We start from the raw sequence: 22216 nt of genomic DNA on the forward strand, positions 1-22216 counted from the left end.
AGGGATTCTCAGGATAGCCCCAGAACTGTAATTATGCCAGATCCTGTTTATCACTCCCCTTACACTTAACTTTGCACTTACCTTTCCTCTCTGTGTTCTTGATCTCTAGGAACTGAGCTCCATGCTGGGCTACAGGGTCATGAACACCTTGTTCTGGGTTGTGAACAATAGGTTGGATGACTGAAACATCTCGAAGAGCTTCGTCAAAGGGCACCATGTCTGGAGGAAAGTGCAAAGGCTGCAAGATGCGTGCAGAACTGCTGAGACGTCCTTGCTCCTTGCTTGGAGGAACACTGGGGCTCCGGATCAGGGCATCAATTTCCAGGGTAGAATTTAGGAAGGGATTTTGCTCCTGGACAAAGCGAGATGCAGCATTAGTTTAGAGGCAGCAGAACATCATGAAAACAGAAGCAAAGAATGTAAATACCTGCTTGCTGTCCTCGTGCCAGGGGGTCTCCATATAACAGTAATGATGGAACAGCCCAAGCTTCTGGCTAAGCAGGCAGTGTACTACATGGGCTCGGGCATTTTGCCACTGTAGTAAGCGAGTGAGAGAGTTATTCAGGGCACTGCCCAAGTCTACGGACCAATTGTAAGTGTACAGCACCAACTGGAAAGAAAAACGGGACAAGAAAAACTCATTTTCAGCATTGCTGGATCAGACTTCAGACCACCAAATTATTATTTCCCAGCTTTCACACCTAAACATATACCTTTTTGTCAATGATTTCCATGAAGAGGAATCTTTGTCGGGGAGCGACATCACAACCCTTATCTGTAGAGCTAAACTCAGTACTCTCGAAACGCTGGAATCCTTTGACAGCTAGAAAGATTGCATTATGAAATATAGTTTCTGAACCCCAAAGGCAGTAAAGGAATCAGGCTACTTTTTTTTTTTTAATTTCCCTACGGTGCGCTACTCACCTTGTTCTGTGCTGCAGCGCCACTGGTGGAAGCTCCGTCCGAGCAGAATAAATTGTCGAATAACAGCCGGTCGGGCACTGGTGCCTGGGGTCAGAGAATATGGCGCAAAGGACATGCCTTGAGGAACACTGCAGGAAAAGATAAGATGTTACATGTTGGTATGCGAATATCCATCTGGTAATTCCAGCTTCCTCTCCCACATACATTATTCCCATCTTTGTAAAGGAGCTTCCTAAAACCTTAAGCATCTCCCTATTATTATCTGGGCAGTTGAGCCTCAGCACTTACCTGACTTTTTCAAACACTTTGACAGAGGTGTCGCTTGCTAAAGTAGTGACGAGATTCACTACTTGCAGCATGATAGAAGGCAGCAGGAAGCGGGAGACACTTTCTAGGACACACTGTTGCACTGATGGACACCCTGTACAGAGAAGGAACCAACATATATCTGAACATAATTTACCCAGAACATTTTTCAAAAAACTAAGATGCTTTGTGGCCGGTAGTAAGTTCCATTTATTATTTAACCTTATTCTGGGCATTAAGTTTTTATCATTCACATGACAGCAACTAGGGGAGTTGGACTCCCCAACTAGGAGAGTTGGACTCAAGGAACAATATCAGAGATTTATATTTTGTTCCTATTGGGGAGTTTTTTTCCTTGTATGGAGTTCCAGATTTAAAATACTGTATCAACACAGAAAGAAAAGCAGAATCTGCCCACACTAAGCTAAGCTGAAACCAGGGAAAAGAGAAATGATCAGGACATGAAACTAGAAACATACCCAAACGGTTCATGAAAGCCATCCAGGACTGGCAAGTCTGACTGAAAACTGGGTGCAAAATTCCAACATCTCCCTCCTCTAGCTGGAAAGTCCGACGTCTATGAAGAGAAAATATCAAACTCCAAGTGGTTGAAGGATAAAAAGGATCCCAGGGAGGAGAAATCATTGAGTGAGGGAGAAGCAGATCTCTTGCTCACCATCATCTCAATTGCCTATGGTTGACACTATTATCTGTATCTATCTGTATCTGTATCTACTAGCACCTGATCATACTATTACTTATCAGATTAAGCCCCTTTTGAGGATGTGAGAGTTTCATGCATCCCAGTACATAAAAAAGTGAAGGATTTGACATGGAAGAAAGAACCCCTCCCACAATTTCCTAGAATATAATGTGGATGGAAGCTATTAAAAGAGCCGCGGTGGCGCAGTAGTTAGAATACAGATCTGCAGGCTACTTCTGCTGGCTGCCTGCAATTTGGCAGATCGAATGTCACCAGACTCAGGGTTGATTCAGCGTTCCATCCTTCCAAGGTGGGTAAAATGAGGAGAAAGATTGTTGGGGACAATATGCTGACTCTGTAAACCACTTAGAGAGGGCTGTAAAGCACTGTAAAGCAATATATAAGTCTAAGTGCTATTGCTATCATGCTTGCCTTTGGTTCTGCTCCTGCTCAGAAGCAGCACGTTCCTGGCTTGAATGCTGCTTTACACTTTCAGTCTTATGGCGACGGCGACTGCGAGTCTCTTCAGGTCGCTCCAACACAATGTCATCTGTAGTCTTGGGGCTTCCTTGGTCTGCCATTTCTGGTTTGCTCTGACAATTAAAACAGCACAGGAAAACATGTCCATTAAGCTTCTGTATTAGACAAGCTTTGATACTGCCACATTCTGCTTTGATATGATCTTTTTCAAAAATCGAAGAGTATTCTAATAATCCTCACATAATATGATATAAATATATTATTCTATAATATAGCACTCAACAAATATTGTTGGTCTAACTTGAAGCAGGTATACAATTATGCCATCAGGTCAGAGGCCTTTTCTAGAGTTCCTTTATGGCAGAAGTGGGCAACTAAGTCAACTTTATGACCTGTAGACTTCAACTCCCAGAATTCCTGAGCCAGCATGGAGCAGTTAAAGTCCAGAGTTGCCATAGTTGCACACACCTGCTTTATGGGGTAAATTTTAAAGTATTTCCTGGAACTGTGAGACATTAGGCTAAAAAGTACCTCTTAAAGTCTGGGGCTGAAAAATTATAATATTGAATTATAAAGCATGTAGTGGATAATAACATTATGGCTAGAATACTGACTATCTTAAGAAGTTCTTAGGTTTGCGCTCTGCTGTTACAGTTCTTCGGTTTAGTTTCTGTTTGTGAGTTTTGACCCTTCCCCTTCGCACTCAAAACAGCTTCCTCCTCCATTTTCCATAGTCATTACCAGCTTATCCCAGAAGCTCCGTCGTCCCATCTTGCTTGTAGGTGTGACAGGTTCACCCAAACTTGTGGTGGGCACTGAGAAGGGCAGAGGCGGAGGGCATGTTCTGCCTCTGGCATTGTGAGTCAGTCCTTTTGATTCAGACATTGTCCGGCGCAGGCCTCCTGAAAGTACAGTCTCTATTACTGCTAGTGAAAATCCCACACTACTCAAACCAGAAACTCCCTCTTTTTCCAGTCACAACTCTTCTCCATAGGAAGAACTGTCTGAAGCCACATGATTTTCTAAGTCTTTTAGAAGCTGCTTTAGCTTTAACGAATCTCTTATTGTTTTATGTGGCAGCCAGTGAAAAAGAACTCCACAAAAGGCAATCATAAATCTTCGAAAAGAACTATAACACCATGGTAAGCTGTGTGCCTTTGCACGTGACTACTCCTAAACTCAAGCCCTGCTATATTCAATAAAGTTCAGAAATGGCTTCTGCTTCTGCCATTTCTTATCTGAAGCCTCAAGAACACTTAAGATAATACAGAATTAAATTCACAAAGGCAACTTCCTTTGCTCCTAAGAACAGCCATATGAGAGCCAGGAAACCCTTGGCTGCAATAATTTTGCAGAATTTAGCAACAGGGTAACCAAAAGATCTTACCAACATTATCCGGATCCTCCAGCTCAGTGGATGTCTCAACACACAACGGATTGGGGAGCACATGAAATTCCATGAGGGCATCACAGAGGGCATGGCGCAAGGCATGGCGCAGTCTTTCAGACAGTTGCAGCAAGCTGATGTTTCCCTTCTCCCAGATGTCAAAGCGTACTAGAGGAGAGAGAGCTGTAAAGAGAAAGTCTGTTTCAAGAGAATGCCTCTTAGAAAAAGCTACGGCAATTCCCAAATGAACCCTGAACTTGGACTGTGCAGCTGGTCTCATTTTGGTCTTATTATTTTGCTTATGAATTCTTTTGGAAAACAGAAATTTGGCCTTCCTACCTGACTGTGACTTGCCAGATTCACACTCATGCTTGTTGGCTGTAGTCAAGCTCTCAAAGTCCGCCTCTGGAAGAAATGAAGTGCTCAGCAGGACAGTGGAGGGCCTCACCCAGCGAGCCAGTGAAATGGGATTTCCGCAGTTATCCACAAAGGACAGGGCAATGCATGCGACACCTGCAGGGAAATAGAAGGCCTGCTTGAGCCCATTCACCTTAGTACTTGCTACAGAAACTCAGCATCCTTGGGATGCTACTTGGGAAGGTTAAAAAAAAAAAAGTATGTGCAGAGAGAAAGGGTGAAACAAATGTGGACAAGGAAATCAACATACATGTGGATAACAAAGAGACCTGCTCCCACTAGGAATGGGCTTTCACCTACAAAACAGTGGCATTCATTGCAGGTTTAGCAAAATTCAGCCAGCAAAAGCATCAGACAACAGATCAGCCCTCTCTAGATTTCTTTTACTTATTCCAGCAAACAGCAGCAAGCAAGCAAGCAAGCAGCTCCTTTCCTGTACTGCGTCAGGATCCCTTGAAAACTGGGGATCAAGATTTGTGGTGGTAACTCTTTCAGTTCTTCTAACCTTCTTCTGGCCTGTAATGCACCACATTAATTAGTACCCATGGGGAAAAAAAACAAGATAATGACAAATGGTAATTCTATAGGAATCACACTTTGCCAAGCAAAATCTCTTACTAATATCTGCATGCCAAAGTTCCTAAGAAGGGTGTGCAAAAAGGTAAGGACACACTCTACAGATAGCATCAGCAGACACTAGCAGTCTAGGTTTTTAAAATGACATCAATTATAGACAGAAGTAGTGAGTTTCCTTCATGCAGAAGGTGCATGATGGCACAGACACTGTAGATGCTATCTCAATCATGCACCCTATTGTCAAAGGTAATCATAACATGCTCAGCACCTCCTATTAGCATGACCTTGGCCTGATGTAGCCTTTGCATGGAAGAAATAGATCGCGTGGAGATATGTCTCCTAAACCATGCCTAGGAAAGAGAAAGAGAGCCTATTCCAGGCATGCAATAAGCCCTCTTATGGAAGCAAACTGATCCATTAAGTTTATACTGACTCCCAGCATGGCTGAAACATAATCCTGTTATTGACTCAACAACCGTGTGAGAACAAAGATAAAGGAAGAGCTAGTAGTGTCATCTATTCTGTTAGGTATAGAACCATAAAGCTCAAAGTTGCCAAAAATACTTAGAAATCCATCTGACAAGCTACATGTAAAGAACCTGCTTCAAAGATGCACAATACTAAAGGCACTCAAGTGTTCCAGTCCCATTTCCACTGATCCAGCAGTTTTAAGATCCTGAACAAACATGTCACCAGGAAAATTTCTTGCCCAAGCTCAGCATTTATTCTGATTTTGAGTATAAAATCCATTCAGTTAGGGCTGTTTCTAAATGCACTGCAGGGTCAGGCGTCTCCAGCTCTCCGTCAACCTACTATCAGTTGCATAGTTTTACACCTTTATTCCAGAGTATCATGGAATCCCACTTCCCAATTCCAGGATTACAGAAGAAAATTGTCTATTGCTCTGCGTTGCAAAATAAACCCTACAGCAGTATATGCTCCACAGAGTTATACAGATCTTCTGAAATGTGCCTGATGTTTTACTCCCATTTTGGTTTCAAGATGAAAGGTTGAAATGCGAACAGAAAAATAATTATTCTATCTCCATCTGAAGCCACCAAATATGCCAATATTTCCTATTTTTGTTGTGGATTCTTTAACTTTGACAAATAATCCTTACTTTGAAAAAAAAAAGCTTTTTCTTGGAACCAAGGATAAGAGCTGGAAAAAAGGTCTGGATGACAACACTGAAGAGGAAACATGGGTGACACAGTAAACAACAGAGCAAAAGCCAACAGCACAGCAGGCATAGGATCAAAAATGAGGATGGGAAGCAGCACTGGAAAAAAATTCAGTGGCCCACTGGAATCTACAGGAAGCTACCTTGAAACTGGGAAGGTGGAAACAGGTGCTGCACAAGATCCAACATGGAACCTACACGACAGAAGAATGGTCAGACACACTTTGAAGTGATGCATTACCCACACAACCAAACCACAGTGCAGGTGGAAAAGGAGGCAAGAGTATGTCAAAGTACATGCATTATTCTCTCTGCATTTGGCAACACCAATCAACACCAATCAACATTACCAGCTAAATGAATGGGCCAAAACCCAAAATGTCTTGTTTCAAGCAGATAGTTTAATCTCTAGTTATTCTGGCTCCCTAATTCAAGAATACAGTATCGACTCTTACATGTCATTTCATTTTAATCACCATGGTTCAGAAAATGTGCAGTCAGTACTGAACAACAAATTTCACTGAATTACAACCCACAAATGGCAGGGAGAGATTTTAAAAAAATGTAGTGCCTCTCCATCATACTGAGGACACAGCATTAGAGCTGCCTTTACTAATCCTCCAGTTACACTATACTTCTCTTCTGACAATAACCCAGATAACCTACATGGCTACAGACTCTGCTGGTTTAAAAGAATGGGTAACACATCTGGAGAAAAAACAGATTTGGAAAGGCGGCAAGATACAGTATATAGATGCATGGATGTTTCATAATTCGGTTCACATGGACCAAACAAGAGACAGATGGCTCTTCACAGAATCTTCTATTTTTTTGGTAGCCCAACTCGCCTTTATTCTCCTGTATCTAAGACTGTCCAAAAGTGCTCTAGTTTATTGCTAGAGTGTTCTAGTCTTTATCCTGTTGCAACAGAGCAGAGATGCTTAGTACCTTTGCCACCAGTGCCTTGACCTCCTGGCTTATTATATAAATAGAGATCCAATTCAGGACTGCTGCTGCTGCTATTCTGGTTCAGGCAGTGCTGAAAAGCAAGAAAAGAGTGGTTACTTTAAGCTAGTGTTCAGAAATGCCTCCTTAGAAAAGAAAGCTGAAAATAATAGAACAGAACAGATAGACCTTGGAGATCTTCTAGTTCAACCCCCTGCTCAGGCAGGATACCCTGTACCATATAGGCAAATGGTTGTTCAAACTCTTCTTAAAAACTTCCAGTGTTGGAGCATTCAGAACTTCTGGAGGCAAGTTGTTCCACTGATTGTTATAACTGTCAGGAAATTTCTCCTTAGTTCTAGGGTGCTTCTCTCCTTGATTAGCTTCCATCCATTGCTTCTTGTCCTGCCTTCAGGTGCTTTGGAGAATAGACTGACTCCCTCTTCTTTGTGGCAACCCCTGAGATATCATGCTATCATGTCTCCCCTAGTCGTTTTCTTCATTAAACTAGACATACCCAATTCCAGCAACCTTTCTTTATATGTTTTAGCCTCCAGTCCCTTAATAATCTTTGTTGCTCTTCTCTGCACTCTTTCTAGAGTCTCAACATCTTTTTTACATCGTGGTGATCAAAACTGGATGCAGTTTTCCAAGGGTAGCCTTACCAAGGCATTACAAAGTGGTATTTACACTTCATGTGATCTTGATTCTATCCCTCTGCTTATGCAGCTATCTGTGTATTTAAAGACTTCAGAAGTAAAATGGCGACACTTAAAAGTATAATAATATATAATTGTAGCATTTTTAATACAATAGTATTACCAGTTCACAGGGATGATTTTCAGTCTAATGTGAGATTATATAGCAGTGAAGCAAACATTTCCTTTTAGACCTAAAATTACCTTCCAGCGTAACTGCAGTGACTGGAACCAAAATAACCTGGCAACCTAAAAAGGTCCACTCAGCTCCAAAAACTGAACATGCAGTTCAAGGTAACCACACACTCACCTTGAAGTGGTTCTCCACATTACTATCTGTGTATTTGGGTGTGTGCAGAAAGATCAGCAGATTCTGCCGCAGATAGCAGGCTACAGCTGGAAGCCAAGGCAGGCATGAAGTAGGAAGAGTAAATTGCAGTACTTCAGTGGGCAGGCTCCCAGGAGGTTGTATGAACTGCAGAAGAGATAGGGTATCAATAGTTTGATATTTCTGAGACCACAAAGTCCCCAAGATGGGAGATTTTAGTCAAGGAGTAAAGTTCTTATTTTAGGGGGGGAGGGGGGAGATTATTTCAGCCGGAAGTTAGAACAATCTCAGGAAGCAAGTTCAGTACTTCCTTCAGCCAATACCTCCACATCAGCTGGAGTGAGTTTGCAGTTCCGCACAAGCATAACTGTGATGATATCCAGGGTGGCTTCATCCAGACGTCTACGCAGAACCTTCACCAGCTCGTCTGTGATCTCAGGTCCTATGAAAGGAGAAGTAGTCTGAGCTTCTTATACCTGAACTCCACTACAGCTCTTGGGTCTGCTATAGTGCCCGTCAATTAACCTATTTAGGATACTGTTTTTGAGAGCTGCTCTGCCATTCCTCTGCTCTTTCACCTGCTGTTGCTATGTTAATTGTTAATTCCAGACCAAATAGTTGCATATATTAGAGTGAGTTGTGACTTGTCACATGATCCCCAAAGTGCTTTTATAGGATGGCTAGAGGAAATATTGAGGAAACAAAGAAGCTACAATGGAAATATGCACAAGAGGTTATTAAATTAAGGAGAAATATAAAAGAATGTAGCTTCTATAGTTGTGTCTTTTATTCTGCCAGCAACAGCAGCATCTCCACAGGCATTCCTTCCTTCTGTCTTATCCATTACCCAGCCATCCATTACACCAGTGTGTGCCCAGCCTACCTGCTGGTGCCACTCCATGAACCACTAGTTGGATGTGTCTATCAATTTGGCTTATAGGACGAGCTGAATCCACGCTGCGGAAAGAGGCTGTTCCCAAAGATGAGTGAGAGCCCTATTAAAGAAAAGCAACATTACAATCCCTGGGTGGGAAGAGAGCAAAGCTCCCACTGTAAGCATTTAGTATAGAGGCAGTCCTCGACCTACAACCATTTGGCCACTGACCATTGCAAGTTACAATGCTGTTGAACGAATGTTGGTTATAACCAGTCCTCAGAGTTACAACTAGATGCCAAGGGCACCGCTTTTCAAGTGATTGCCATTTGTCAGCTTCCCTGCTACCTTCCCCAGAAAGTCAGTTGGAAAGCTGGCAGGAAAGGTCACATGCAGGGGTGAAATTCACTTACCTTCCCTACCGGTTCGCCAATGTGCGCGCACTGCGCACACTTGCTCCGCTTGCACATGCCGTCATCCACACATGCACAAAGCCTTGTGTGCATGCACAGAGGCTTAAAATGTTGCAAAAAAGCAACGTCATGATGTCCGTTAGGGTGGGCGGAGCCTCTGCAGCCACCGCTACCAGTTTGCCCGAGCTGGATAGAACCAGCTGGATTTCACCCCTGGTCACATGTCTCTCCCACCTTTGCACCCTTCCATAGCCGTTCTGTGCTTGTTCTGTGCTGGCCACCCTCACATCCCCTCCCAAACCTGCATGGTGTTATTTTGCACACTCTCACCAACGTCCGCGATGGTGCCTCTTGTGCAATCCCTTACAACCCTGTGTGCCCACCCCATACTTCTCACATACCTCCTCACACCTTTGTGCAACCTCCCTGACCTGTAAGATGCCTCTTGCACACCCCCTTGCACCCTGACTGACCTTGCCCTGTACCCTTGTGCCATGCCACCCCACCTTGTGCTCTCCTCCATCTGGTAGCAGTCATCTACCTGCCAGCAGGATTGCAACTTCCTTCTCTACTGACTTTGGCTGTGGGAAATTGCCTTGCCTAATGACCATTCAGTCATTAGATTCAGTTAACAGCAACAATCATAACTGTAAGGATTGTTGTCACTAAGCAAGAGGATTGCAGTTTACAACAGTATTGCTTAGAAAGAGAGATTTGGGTCCCAATTACAATCATAAATCAAGGACTAGCTGTATTCTGTTTTAGCACCAAGGACACACAGGTTCCATGTAAATGTAACAGATACTTACAGTCATGTCTTCAGTGTAAATGGGCTCCTGGCTGCGTGAAAGTGCCAGCGAACGGCACACAAGACTTTGGATTTCATTTTCCCCAGCCTTCCCACCAGAAGTGGTTTCGGAGAGCCTGGGTTAGAATAACAAATTAAAAAAAGTGTGTTGTAATGAATGAAAAACATTATGAGAGGCAAAAGGAAGGCAGCACCCAAGTCAGTAATAAGCTATGGTTCGAGTAGGCTCCTCTGAACTTTGAGAGCAATGTGGTGGGCATGTCCAAGGACATACTGAACTTACCGTAAATAAAAAACAGACTTGGTTGCACGCTCCTGGTAAACAAACATATTTTTCCTGTTCACAACTGAGAAGGCATTGAGCACAGAGCGCAGGGCTTGGATAGCTGCCGGAGAGAGAGTGAGAAGCACAAGTTTATGAAGAGACAGATTTAGTTTAATGCCCAATTAATCTGTAGCAATTTTCAGAAGCCAACCCACCAGTCTCTCAGGGTTACAGCCCGCTCATTAAACCCACCTGCCTAATTACCAATCTCCTGGATGCGTCCAAATATTTGAAAACTGTCTTAATTTGATATTATTAATAGGCATGAAGCAATATGTGGAAAAAATATTAAATGCTAGCAGAGTTTCCATTAAGGTATTATGTATCAGAGAATATTTGGACAAAATTCTTCACTAGAATTTTGCTAGTGAAGCAAAATTCTTCACTAGAATACATGCTAACTACATCTATAGTATTTAGCAGATACGATCTTAAAAACAGAAGTTATTTCTTAAAAAGTTGTACTTTAACACATCTCTTTTAATTACTGTGGAGGTACAACCTCATCTCACTGCTTGGATTTCTTCCAATTGCTTTGCTCAAATCATGATACTAAAACATTTTAGTTCTAATGTCAGAATCCCCTCCTATAAAGTTCTCTCATTTTTTTAAATTATATGATGCATTCTCCCAGATACCACTTACCACCATCCCCACATTCCATATCAGCAGCCCACTCTTTTCAAGAGACTGCTGTATCGCTGCCTGATCTTGTCTGGCATGAAGTTCTATCCTGTTTGGGTCTACCCTATCAATACCTTTCCTATCTCCTAGGAACTGCCAACCAACAAGAAGGAGAGAATTATTACGTTAGGGCACAAGGCCTCGTCCAAGAATGGACAGTCTAGGACTAGCTTTCTTTCAAATACCTACCACGTGCAACACCCATATTGGGCCCCATCTTGAGCCTTGAATGCACATGAATGGTGGTACTCCAGACTGCATCACAGGCAAAATGTCCAGGTATGAACTGCATAGTGGCTGCAAGATAGTCACGGGGCTGGTAGCTTTCCTCTCCAGGATAATCTGAAGGGGGGGGGGAGATTATTTCACAGATTTGCTCTCTCCCACTTTTCAACAGATAGCCCAAAAATCAAGCACAAATATTTTCTATACATACGCCCATCCCAATCGAAACCCAAACTTACAATAGATACTGTTAGCTTTGCACAAAAGTATGGAAATATATAACCAGTAATGAAAACAAACAAGGAGATTTTCAACTCAAGATACTGCCATAAATCTGAATAAAAGGCGAGTGGGGGGGGAGACTTACGTTTTCTGTTATTGATGAGAAGCATCATTGTTGATGTAAGCAACTAGAATACAGGTAGAATATAGGTAATCCTAGCTTAATATCCATAATGGGGACCACCGAATTTGTCATTAAGCTCAAATGCAAGACATCATGTGACCAGAACAGAGTTACAACCTCAATTCCGCTGTGGTTATTAAACTAATCACCTGCAATAATTTAAATCAGCTATCACATGACCACAACTTCCAGTGCTACTGCTGGCTTCTTTATTGAGTCGGCTTGTAGGAAGCTGGCTGTAAATGGTGCAAATGGCAAATGTGACACTGAGATACTGGGATGGTCATAAATGTCTGTTGGTTTCAAAGTGCCAGAATCTCAATCAGGTGACTTGCTGCAAGGGTTGTTAAGAAGGAGGACTCCTCATAAAAGCTTCTTTTTCAGCATTGTTATAACTCTGAATGGTTGCTAAACAGGACAGTCATTAAGCAAGAATCATCTTTAAGCTCCTACCATCAGGCCCAGTGCGCTGCCGATAGGTATAAGGTGTTTCACTTTTCCAGATATCCTCCTCACTCTCAGCGACCAACAGAGAATTACAAATGTGGCTATCATGCAGATCTTGCAGCAGCAACCGCTTTAAAGAGAAGGGGGCAGGAAGCATTAATTTAATTGTTTCCTCACATCAGGAACAGTTTTTGGCTCTCCCACCCCACCCGCTCAAAGGAGGAGTTTGTAATTAAAAAAAATGTAAAGTTTTCTTTAAGTTGAATTCAATTCTTGGTGACTCTACAGATACATCCATGTAGCTTCCTTGGTAAGAATATAAAAGTAGTTTGCACTGTCTTCTTCCGCAATGTATTTTTTTAACCTCTCCATCTGTTCTATATTTATTTATTTGATTTATAAGGCTGCCCATTTTACACGCTACTCTAGGTAGTTTACAATAAAATACGTAAGATATGTGATATAAAAATAAAATGCATAGTAGCTGGGCATCATCCAAGTAAGTACCACATAGCCAAAAGATGGACTCTATCACATGCTCAGAGTCCCGGGCTCAGGCCAAACCTGTAGAGTCCATTGGGGAGGGTTGGACCCATAGATAACCTGGTCAAAAGTCACAAAGGGACTTAAAGTGACAACTAATATCTAGAATGACATCTGGAGGCCCTCAGGAAGCCAATGCACTCGTGAACCAATATTGTCACATGCACTAAGTAACTTGTGTCAGTAACTCCATGCCAGTGCATTCTGCACTAGGTGAAGTGTCTTCAGCTCCATATAAATTGCACTGCAACAGTCCAATCTTGAGATCACAAGGGCATAAGTGACTATGAGCAGCCCCCCACCAATCCAGGAATATGTACAACAGATGCACAATCTAAGTACACAGTGTCAATAGGGCCATTCCCCCAATGGGATTTGTTCTTGCAGAATCTATCCTGAATTCCCTTTCCTCTACCTGAGAAAAAGCATTAAGGTGATTGGCCTACAATTTCTCAATTTGGTTAGTTTCTAACTGATTTGTGGGACAATTTTTTTAAAAAAGAAGCTTGTAGTTGCATTTTCTTACTCACAAGAAAGCACTATTCCTCCAGGAAACTACGGGATAGCTTGTTATCATTTAAGGAGCAGGCTTTATAGCTTGAATGTCCCATACTTACCTGGTTAACAACACGACAAATCTCTCCAACCTTCTTTATCATTGCCCGGTGAAGTTGTATGCATTCTCCTTCCTCAATCTGTGTTGCTTTTACTGCATTGTAGCTGCTATAGAGAGAAAAAAAGAGAAGTCTCAGAACCTGACTCATGAGGAAACTTTCATTTCCAAGCATAAAGTGCTATTATCTTCCACTTTGGTGTCCTCTAGATGCACTAGACTAGTGTTTCTCAACTTACAGAACTTTCAGAAGTGTGGGCTTCAGCTCCCAGAATTCCCCAGTCAGCAGAACTCCACTAAACTATACTATTTAATTTTCTGGCCCAGTAGAATTATAGGAATTGCAGTCTATCCAAGGTAATATATAGTTGGTACAGATTGGGCAATACACACACAAAGTTTGGACAACACCCACACACACCACTTTCTTTCTTTCATTACATCACTGAATGATATGATAAATGTAAAACAAGGATGAGAGGAAAGCAGCACACTGACAGATGCTTATATTATAATTGATTTTGGGTGTGAAATTCACAGCCAATAAGAGCTGTATCTCCTCTTCTCTTTCCCAATTTGAGCTCCCCAAATCGCGCATTCACAGATCATCCAATTCCATGTCAGAAAAATCACTCAGGGGAATCACTTTCTCATCTCTGCTTAGGGAGCCATGAGAATTAGGATCTTACCGCGTATGGGAATAAACTTCAACCCGATCCTGGTGGATCTTGATGATCAGCCAGAAGTCAGGTATCAGAGGGCATCTGGATTCTAGGTCACTCATCACTGCCTCCTCACCTTCAGAATCACTGCTACCTCCATCATATCCTGGGAAATGAAAATGTATCCTGCTATCTGTGAAGGGTTCAGTCAATTCATCCTAAAAATATCAGAAGATTCCTGGGGAGTCCAATGGTTCTGTGATAATCCACATCTATGATGTTGTCAGGAAATCCTAGACAGATATTTCCCCAGTTCTCTAAAACTGACTTTCCCCAAAAATACAACCCATCTACTCACCAAGAAGATCAGAATCCATGCTTCCCTGGCTTGACACCAAACTTTGCACTTGACTAAGCTGTTGCTTCCTATAACAACCTGTAAAGAAAAGAGTCAGATGCCCTTAAGAGACTTCTCCCAAGGTGAAAGATTCCGCACATCCTGACGATAAACTTTGGTTTAAGCATCAAAATTGACAATCTGGCATCAAGCATCAAGAACTGAGCCTGAAAAGAAAAGGATGCAAGCATACTAAAAGTACACAAAGTATTATTTTTAAAAAATCTTGACTGCTGCACAGATTGTGTAATTTCAGAAATTAAGCAAGAGTCACTGTCAGGGTTCCAAGGAACACCCCCAACAAAATAAAGCTCTGAGGCCTGAGGTTCCTCAAAGTTCCAATTTTGAGTGACAGTCACTTCATACCAAAATTGAAATGCAAGACATGCAGAAGCTTTCTAGAACTGCAGTCTCATGAGCTCAATGGTACTAAAATGATCTTGATTATAAAAAAAATCAATCTTGGAGTAATGCTATGAAGAAAAGCATTTTAACAAACACCTACTGAAGATCACAACTTTTGGTGTAAGTCAGGGCTAAGGAAAAGATAATGACCTGAATATGGAGTTTTTATAACCGTGAAATGCTACATTTTTGTTCAGAGTAAGCTATATAAAATACTAGGGAGAAATGCAGACATGCAAAGGCAAATGAATGCAAAACATAAAGATGCTAGATCCTCTCTCACACACACACACAAAAGTAGATTTGACTTGAAAATTGAATTTCAGTGAATAAAATTTAAAAACAGTTCAAACAAATAAAAGCCTTCCAGATCTGTAATGTTAATTGTCATTCAAAAAGTAGTAGATCAAGAATAAAGTCAACTGATAAAGATTTACTATACTTTAAAATCAAAGTAACCCCAAAGTAACATTGATTATAATTAGTTCTATTGAAGCAAGCAGAACAAAAGCAGCCAATTTGGTCTAGTGGTTAAGGCACTAGGCTAGAAAGCAGGCGACCATGAGTTCAAGTCCTGCCTTAGCCATGAAAGTCAACTGGATGACTTTGGGCCAGTCAATTTGTCTCAGCCCACCCCACCCCACAAGGCTGTTGTTGTGAAGAAAATTGTTGTGTTGGATAAGTAAAAATATTATTTGTAAAAATAATAAAGGTAGGTACAAATAAATGAAATAAGTAAAAGAGCAGCTGCAAGAGTTCAGTACCATGCCAATTTCAAAAGACTACATTTCATTTTGAAAAAAGCTTAGGAACTCATTTTATATTTCATAATTGTGAATACTTGGTGACAGTTTCTCACCTTCCTTGCTGGGGAACACAGATTCTGTTAGATTTGGTAGAGATGGTGTAGCTAACGGAGATTGCTCACTGCTCCATTTGTCTGAAAAGGAAGCCTGAGGTTGCGCCTGCGTCAAAGGAGTTTCCTCACCTGGACAACCCTGCTCCAAAATACTGGTCTGGTGATCCACAGATGTTAATTGGGTTGACACCTGCATCATAGAAAAGATGGAAAGTTCTACTGACAAGATAGTCCGGGATATTTCCTCAACAGTCACCCTTGTGGTCCCATATCAATGACCATTAAATCTCTCATCTGTTTCAATCATGTCTAAAACCTACCTCAACAGGTACTTGGTTACTTATGCCCAGACATTCTCCAGTCTTGTTTTCATTTGCTGGCCATGCCCAGAGACTTTGAGCTTCATCAGGGGGAGTAGAACAGGGTAGGGAGCCTTCTGTTTTGCTGCTGCTGTCACATCTGCCTCCTGTCATAGTGCTCTCGAGAGTAACAGAAGGGCTGGGTCCACTGACTGAGGCATGTAGGCGACTGACGGATGCATAGTAGAAATCACTCCCCTCAGCATTGAGGACATAGCCGGGCAAGGGCATTTTCTGGAACTCCTAGAAGCACCCAAACAAAGAAGAGAGAGCCGGAGGGGAATCTACTTTGTAGGCCGAAACTAAGTGAAGGAAGGGCATAGCTGAGTGGATGGTTGGGAAACCAGTTTTGTCAAACTGCTGATACTGCCGGTTGCCAAACTGCTGTGGCTATTGAGGTTATGGCACAAATAGCAAAATCTCTGGGAATATATTGAGGGAAGTGAGGAGTCACTTCCAGGGATCCAGACAGTTTTGTAGGGCTCATTATGGGAGAAAGTGATGCTGGCAATTTCGAAAGAGTTTGTAGTAAGTTCCAGTTCTTTTCTAGGTGTGTCCATATTCACTAAAGTGACTCTGGGCAGCTAACAAAACCTTGGCAAAACAGGCTTTGTACAGTGCACTGAGGCACTGTTACAACTGCAGTGTTGTCTCTTGATAGAGCACCACTACCCTTGAGAGAGCAGGTATGACAGTCCTCCTGAACTTATTACCACATGACAGATGGAGGTTTTCATTCAGCTGCTTGGTATGACAGTTGCAACCATAAAGGACCTTACAAAAGTTGCTTGTGTTTTCAGTATTATTTGTGGATCCTACAATAATGTATTCCATGTGAGGCTATTTCTGAAGACAATTCAGAAGCTACAACTAATTCAGAAGATTAGCTGTTGGTAATTGGCATTCTTTTGCATATATTGACATGAGAGTACTAGATGGTTGGTTCAGGGCTTGCATTGGCTTGTGGGCATAATTCAAAAAGCTGATTTTAAACTATATGCTACTTGCAGGATTATCTTCTCCAGACAGAGTCAACCTGCCAGACTCCTATATCCCAGGAGACTCCTCACTTCTCTGAAGTGAAGCAGGGAGCTGAAATTTATAGGTGCAGCTTTTCAGTGGGTACGCTGTTATGGAACAGCATTCCCCTGGAAATCTGTGCTCCATTTTGTTGACTCTTTATAAGTTAATAAAAACAGATCTATTTTACAGATTCTTTGAATGAAGTAATGCCATCAGGTTGTTGTTGTTGTTTTTTGGTTGCAGTTAAGTTTGGGTTTTTGTTTTATTTTTATTACTCAGTAATTTTAATTTTGGCCTGGGATGTTTCATTGTATTATTTCTTATAGTTGCAATATGTGCTGTTGATTTTTTTTTTATTGTGAAATGACAACCATGGTCTGGTTTAATATCCAAGGCAGAGATTTACAACTTTTCCAGACCAAAGGCTGCATTTAAAATTTGGCATCCAAATGCCTACTTCCGAAATAAGCAGGGCTGAGATAAAAGAAAAAGAAGTCCCTAAATTTGACTTAATTTAATTTACAATTCATTAAAACAAAATACTCCAGCCTCCCATGTGTTTGATCTTTATTCTCTTCTGTTGTATACAACTTAATTATTTTTCTGAACACATGCAACTATTATGCATGCCCTGGAAAAGGGAAAGTTTCTTCTAGCAGCAGTCAGCAGGCAAGAGAGAAGGAACTGCAGGTGGATTCAAATGCCCCTGCTTGCTTCAGATCTGGAATGTGCACCATTTGCTGGTGAACATTTTGGAGTTTCCTTAGGATCCTAGTTCAGGCTTTTAGGGATTATGTATAATCACAGAGCCTGTTCAATCTTTATTTAGGGATTGTAGACTATAGAAATCACATGAAATCTATACAAAAAACTATGAAAACGCAAAGGGATAGAATCCTGTTTACCTCACGAAACCTTTCCAGAGAATTCTCAGGTCCAAATACAAATTGCAGAGGGACCACCTCACAATGACAGCTTGGACGGCCCTGGGAACTATAGATGTGAGAAGCTGCTTGACTCAAGATGCTAGCAGTAACAGGCTGTGAGTAACGCAATGCTGACACAATCTCATCATCCAGGAGCCAACGGATCTGAGAAAGAAGAGAGGAAAGTCCAGGTCAAGGAATGGAATACTCTCCAATAAGCATCTGTTTCTAGCAACTGCATTCCTACCAAGAATGGTTTGTAGCCAGGCCATGCTCTAATACAGAAGAGCAGAGGAAGGCAGCGGATCAAGGATAATGCCCAGTTTCCAGCTGCCCCAATCCCAAGGGCAGATAGACTCACTTCTGTCATAGTGGCTTCAACAGCTTGCCTGTGCACTGCAGGAAGATTGGAGAGTGCTGGATGCCTTGAAAAAAAGATGAGAATGCACATTCTGAACGTAAGAGTCTTCAATTCATACATCCCAGCACAGACATTTGATAGAAAAAGATTAATACCAATCAGTGGAGGAGGATGGCATTCTGTCCAAGGTGTGCATAAGCTCATCATCTGAACGGAAAGAAGAGGGCTGTCCTGGGGAACGGGTGAAGGAGACGCTGCTCTCAGAGGTGTATCTGTGGAAAGAGAGGAAATAATGTCTGAACATTTTTCCAAGGCTTCAAAACTCCCCAACCCTTTGATAATTGTGAGTTCCCACCTATTGTGATGTAAATCGTTCACCATTTCGATCTCCAGAGGAACAGTCAAGACAAAAATGTCAAGGGTCACACAAAGGTCAGAAAGGTCAATTGTATGAAGTATCTTAGAGCTTTCAAGGCCGCCCAGCACATCTCCTATAGAAAGCAGCAGATATTACTCACAGAGACCCCCTCTTTATGCTTCTTTGCCAAATGCTCAGGAAGAAGTTGGATCTCTGTCATAGGACTCCATCAAACCACATTTCCTTTGGGAGTTTCTACCTGGCCATATGCAATGTCTCCCATACTAGAGTTCCATCATTCCCACCCCAAACCTTCATTTTGTACTTTTTTATTCACCTAGGCAGGTGGGCAGCGAGCGAACAGGCATGGAACAGTGCTGGCTGCGTAGCTTCACAGAACAGGTCAAGTGCATAAAAAGGGGAGGCATGTCTTGCTCCTGCAGTTCCTGTTCTGCCAGGGAGTCTCCCAGGACACTGAAGGAGTCATCATCCTGGTTAACAGTATTGGAGTCTGACAAGGAGCCGGCTTCTAAAAATTCTTGGTCCAAGCGCTCCCGATATTCTACCTCCAGTTCTGGGTCACTCTCAGTGCCAATGGCATAGCTGGATGTGTTCCCTATTTAAAAATAAATCATTTATCAATTTCAAGAGAAGTTGTCAAAGTACCAAAAGAGATTTCTTCTATAAAAGTCCTCTTTTAAAAGTGTAGCCTAAACCAGGGGTGGGGAACTGTGGCCCTTTTACAACCTGTGGACTTCAACTCCCAGAATTCCTGAGCCAGCTTGGCTGTCTCAGGAATTCTGGGAGTTGAAGTCCACAAGTCATGAAAGGGCCACAGTTGCCCACCCCTGGCCTAAAAGGATTACCGGTAAATGAACAGTGTATATTAGCAAGATAAATTGGCTTTGGATAAAAAAGGACAGCACTAACAACCACATGTAAAAGTACACAACAGTAATTTGTATCAAAAATATAAAGTTATAAGTGGATATGAACTAAAATCGTTACAGTGATTGATTAAACAATGGCCCAGCAGTGTCTGTATGGTTGGCCAATCAGTGATTGATAACATGGCAGGTAATTCTGTTACAAATGAGATTAACATGCTTTTGATGAGTCCAGAGAGTTTGTATTTCCCAGTGTAATATAATACAGTACAGTACAGTACAGTACAGCTGGTCATATAGGCTATGATTTGTTTTCCTGCAAAACTATCCTCTCTGTACTATTTTGCCCACTTCATATTACATTGGCTCTAGCACAACTTTTAGTTTTCTTATAAACCAACAGATACATGACCGGATGTGTACAGGACTCTCTATGGAGAGTATGTGTCCCAGAAATCCCATATTTATTTTTAGTTGTTTAATTTAGATTCCATCTCTCTTCTGTTAATTCTTCCACAGTTTTTTCCCATAATGACCACACTGTGATGTAACTTGGGCTGTGAGTAGTGACCAATGCAAAATGAGCTTCTGTGACTGAAAGGTACACTTAAGTCTGGCAGCCCCTGCCCTAGTTCACATTTCCACGACTGCAATATTCTTGATCAAATTATCAAAGTGTACCAAGCACACCATCTCCAGCTCCAAATCTCACATCAGTGAGTACAGAGTACAGTTTAATACCTTCATCAGTTGCCAGATCATTTTCTGAACTCTCAACGTCTTCACTGCCTTTTCGGTCTTGATGGTCCCGTGAAACCTCTTCCTAAAATTATATTTTTTTTAAAAAAATATCCATGTAACATATCCAAAGTCTTCGTACTGAATTCTTCTTTCAAGTCCTCTCCCAGAATAGGGGATGATGACAAAGTTATAAACCTATGTTCCTACCTCTTTTTTGGTGGAAGGCGGACAATAGAAATAGTAATGGGGGTTGGATGGCACTGGCTTAAAATATAAGCTGCTAATTTCCAAGAATTTCTCCTGGGTGGAAAAGAAGAAAGCAATAAAAGTAGTGATCTCAACTTTTAAAAAGCTTTAAAATATTACCTCCCTCAAAATGAACCAGCCTTCTGCTTACCTGGATGATCCCTTGTAAGTCAGGTTGCACTTGGCAAGGTTGTTTGCTGTCTAGTAGCGAGAGAGGGAATTCTGAGTCACAGCTCTGGTGGGGCTCTTGGGAAGGACAGGTAGAGCCGTGGGAATCTGCTTCACTGAAATCCTCTGTTTCAACACTATGGCAGGTTTCAGAAGAACAAACCCGGTCACCAGCATGTCTGAATTACCCCTTCTTAAGAACTTTCCCCCAGCATAATTTTTCTTAGTAGTTAGACATAACAGATTGCTTTAAGGGAGACAATTTTGCTGGAAGAGGCACTCATGCTTTGATTAGTTCCTGGTTAGAATTCGGCAATATCTTCTACAACCCCAATACAACCCCATTGTAATAGGGTTGCCCTTCAATACAATGCAGAAGCTCTAATTGGTCCAGAAGCAGGGGTGAAATGCTCCCGGATAGGACCAGATCACCCGATCCGGTAGCGATTTTTCCCTGTGGTTCGGTGATCTGGTAGCGATCGCCACCCGGGTGTCATTACTTCCTGGTTTTAACCAGGAAGTAATGTTTTTTTACCTTCTGCGCATGCACAGAAGGTGTGCGCGTGTGGCGCACGCACTTCCGAACCAGTAAGGAAGGTAAGTAGATTTCACCCCTGTCCAGAATGCAGCAGTGTGGGTAGTAATGGGCATAAGCAATGACAACTGTACAGTGCTATTATTCTGAAATAATAGCAGTATATAAATGCTACTATTTGTATAAACAGTATAAAAATACTCATATTTATTTTAATTTCTTCCCTATTCAGACAAAGAAAGCCATTTTTCTTCACGTTTTCAAGATTCCTTCATTATTGACAGTTTCTCTTTCTCTCTAGATACGTGTTTTATTTTTTTTCTATTCCTTATTAATTTGTTCCAATTGTCAGTATTTTAATGGTTTCATGATCTATTTGTTATAATTCCCTAAACCAGAACTTTGCTTGTAGTATTCAGAAAACTATTATCTTAACTGTAGCCCTGAAAATATCATTTGTTTGTTTGTTTGTTTGTTTGTTTGTCATATTTCTATGCCACCCACTCTCCGAGGACTCTGGGCAGCTTACACCAAAGACAGTATACTAAATAGGATATTGCCCCCAACAATCTGGGTCTTCATTTTACCCACTTCGGAAGGATGGAAGGCTGAGTCAACCTTGAGCGGGTGAGATCTGATCCGCTGATCTGCTGAACTAGCAGTTAGCTGAAGTAGCTGCAGTACTGCACTCTAACCACTGCGCCACCTCGACTCTTATTATGTGAGCCAGCTGCCTATTCAGTGCCAGAAAAGGAACAATCCAGCCATAATGTTGTAATATTGCTTCTAACTTTATATTCCTTATACTGTATCTCAAATATAGTATCAAATAGGTTGTCATAAATAATAAGAGATTGGGAATCCATAATTAGAAAAAAAATTCTGTACTACAGTTGCATGTGTTGCTCTATTAGCTATTAAGATTTAAAGGTAGAACAAGCACATGCTTGTGTTGACACGGCTATCTGTCAGACAAACACATGGTAAATTATTTGCTTACTTTAATA

At 41.7% G+C, this 22216-nt stretch overlaps 1 protein-coding gene across 1 annotated transcript in view; it reads right to left on the minus strand.

Annotated features, from left to right (window-relative positions):
* The window catches only part of SZT2 (SZT2 subunit of KICSTOR complex), a 76802-nt gene that overhangs the window by 16710 nt on the left and 37876 nt on the right, over window positions 1–22216 (minus strand). The window contains exons 29-59 of the mRNA XM_070941426.1: window positions 20658–20811; window positions 20468–20560; window positions 20261–20342; window positions 18970–19248; window positions 18630–18765; window positions 18430–18546; window positions 18275–18338; window positions 17893–18078; window positions 15926–16207; window positions 15606–15795; window positions 14303–14380; window positions 13972–14110; window positions 13287–13392; window positions 12133–12256; window positions 11238–11390; window positions 10323–10425; window positions 10041–10155; window positions 8828–8939; window positions 8268–8386; window positions 7927–8091; window positions 6922–7012; window positions 4140–4313; window positions 3801–3983; window positions 3155–3315; window positions 2366–2526; window positions 1710–1807; window positions 1213–1345; window positions 925–1052; window positions 714–823; window positions 428–610; window positions 82–352 (exon numbers count right to left, since the gene is read on the minus strand). Coding sequence (XP_070797527.1) covers window positions 82–352; window positions 428–610; window positions 714–823; window positions 925–1052; window positions 1213–1345; window positions 1710–1807; window positions 2366–2526; window positions 3155–3315; window positions 3801–3983; window positions 4140–4313; window positions 6922–7012; window positions 7927–8091; window positions 8268–8386; window positions 8828–8939; window positions 10041–10155; window positions 10323–10425; window positions 11238–11390; window positions 12133–12256; window positions 13287–13392; window positions 13972–14110; window positions 14303–14380; window positions 15606–15795; window positions 15926–16207; window positions 17893–18078; window positions 18275–18338; window positions 18430–18546; window positions 18630–18765; window positions 18970–19248; window positions 20261–20342; window positions 20468–20560; window positions 20658–20811 — 4490 coding nt within the window. The remainder of the gene's footprint in view (window positions 1–81; window positions 353–427; window positions 611–713; window positions 824–924; window positions 1053–1212; window positions 1346–1709; window positions 1808–2365; window positions 2527–3154; window positions 3316–3800; window positions 3984–4139; window positions 4314–6921; window positions 7013–7926; window positions 8092–8267; window positions 8387–8827; window positions 8940–10040; window positions 10156–10322; window positions 10426–11237; window positions 11391–12132; window positions 12257–13286; window positions 13393–13971; window positions 14111–14302; window positions 14381–15605; window positions 15796–15925; window positions 16208–17892; window positions 18079–18274; window positions 18339–18429; window positions 18547–18629; window positions 18766–18969; window positions 19249–20260; window positions 20343–20467; window positions 20561–20657; window positions 20812–22216) is intronic.

The sequence above is a fragment of the Pituophis catenifer genome, unplaced genomic scaffold, assembly GCF_029215685.1.
Source record: "Pituophis catenifer annectens isolate HBS135680 unplaced genomic scaffold, rPitCat1.0.hap2 SCAF_3, whole genome shotgun sequence".
NCBI lineage: Eukaryota > Metazoa > Chordata > Lepidosauria > Squamata > Colubridae > Pituophis > Pituophis catenifer.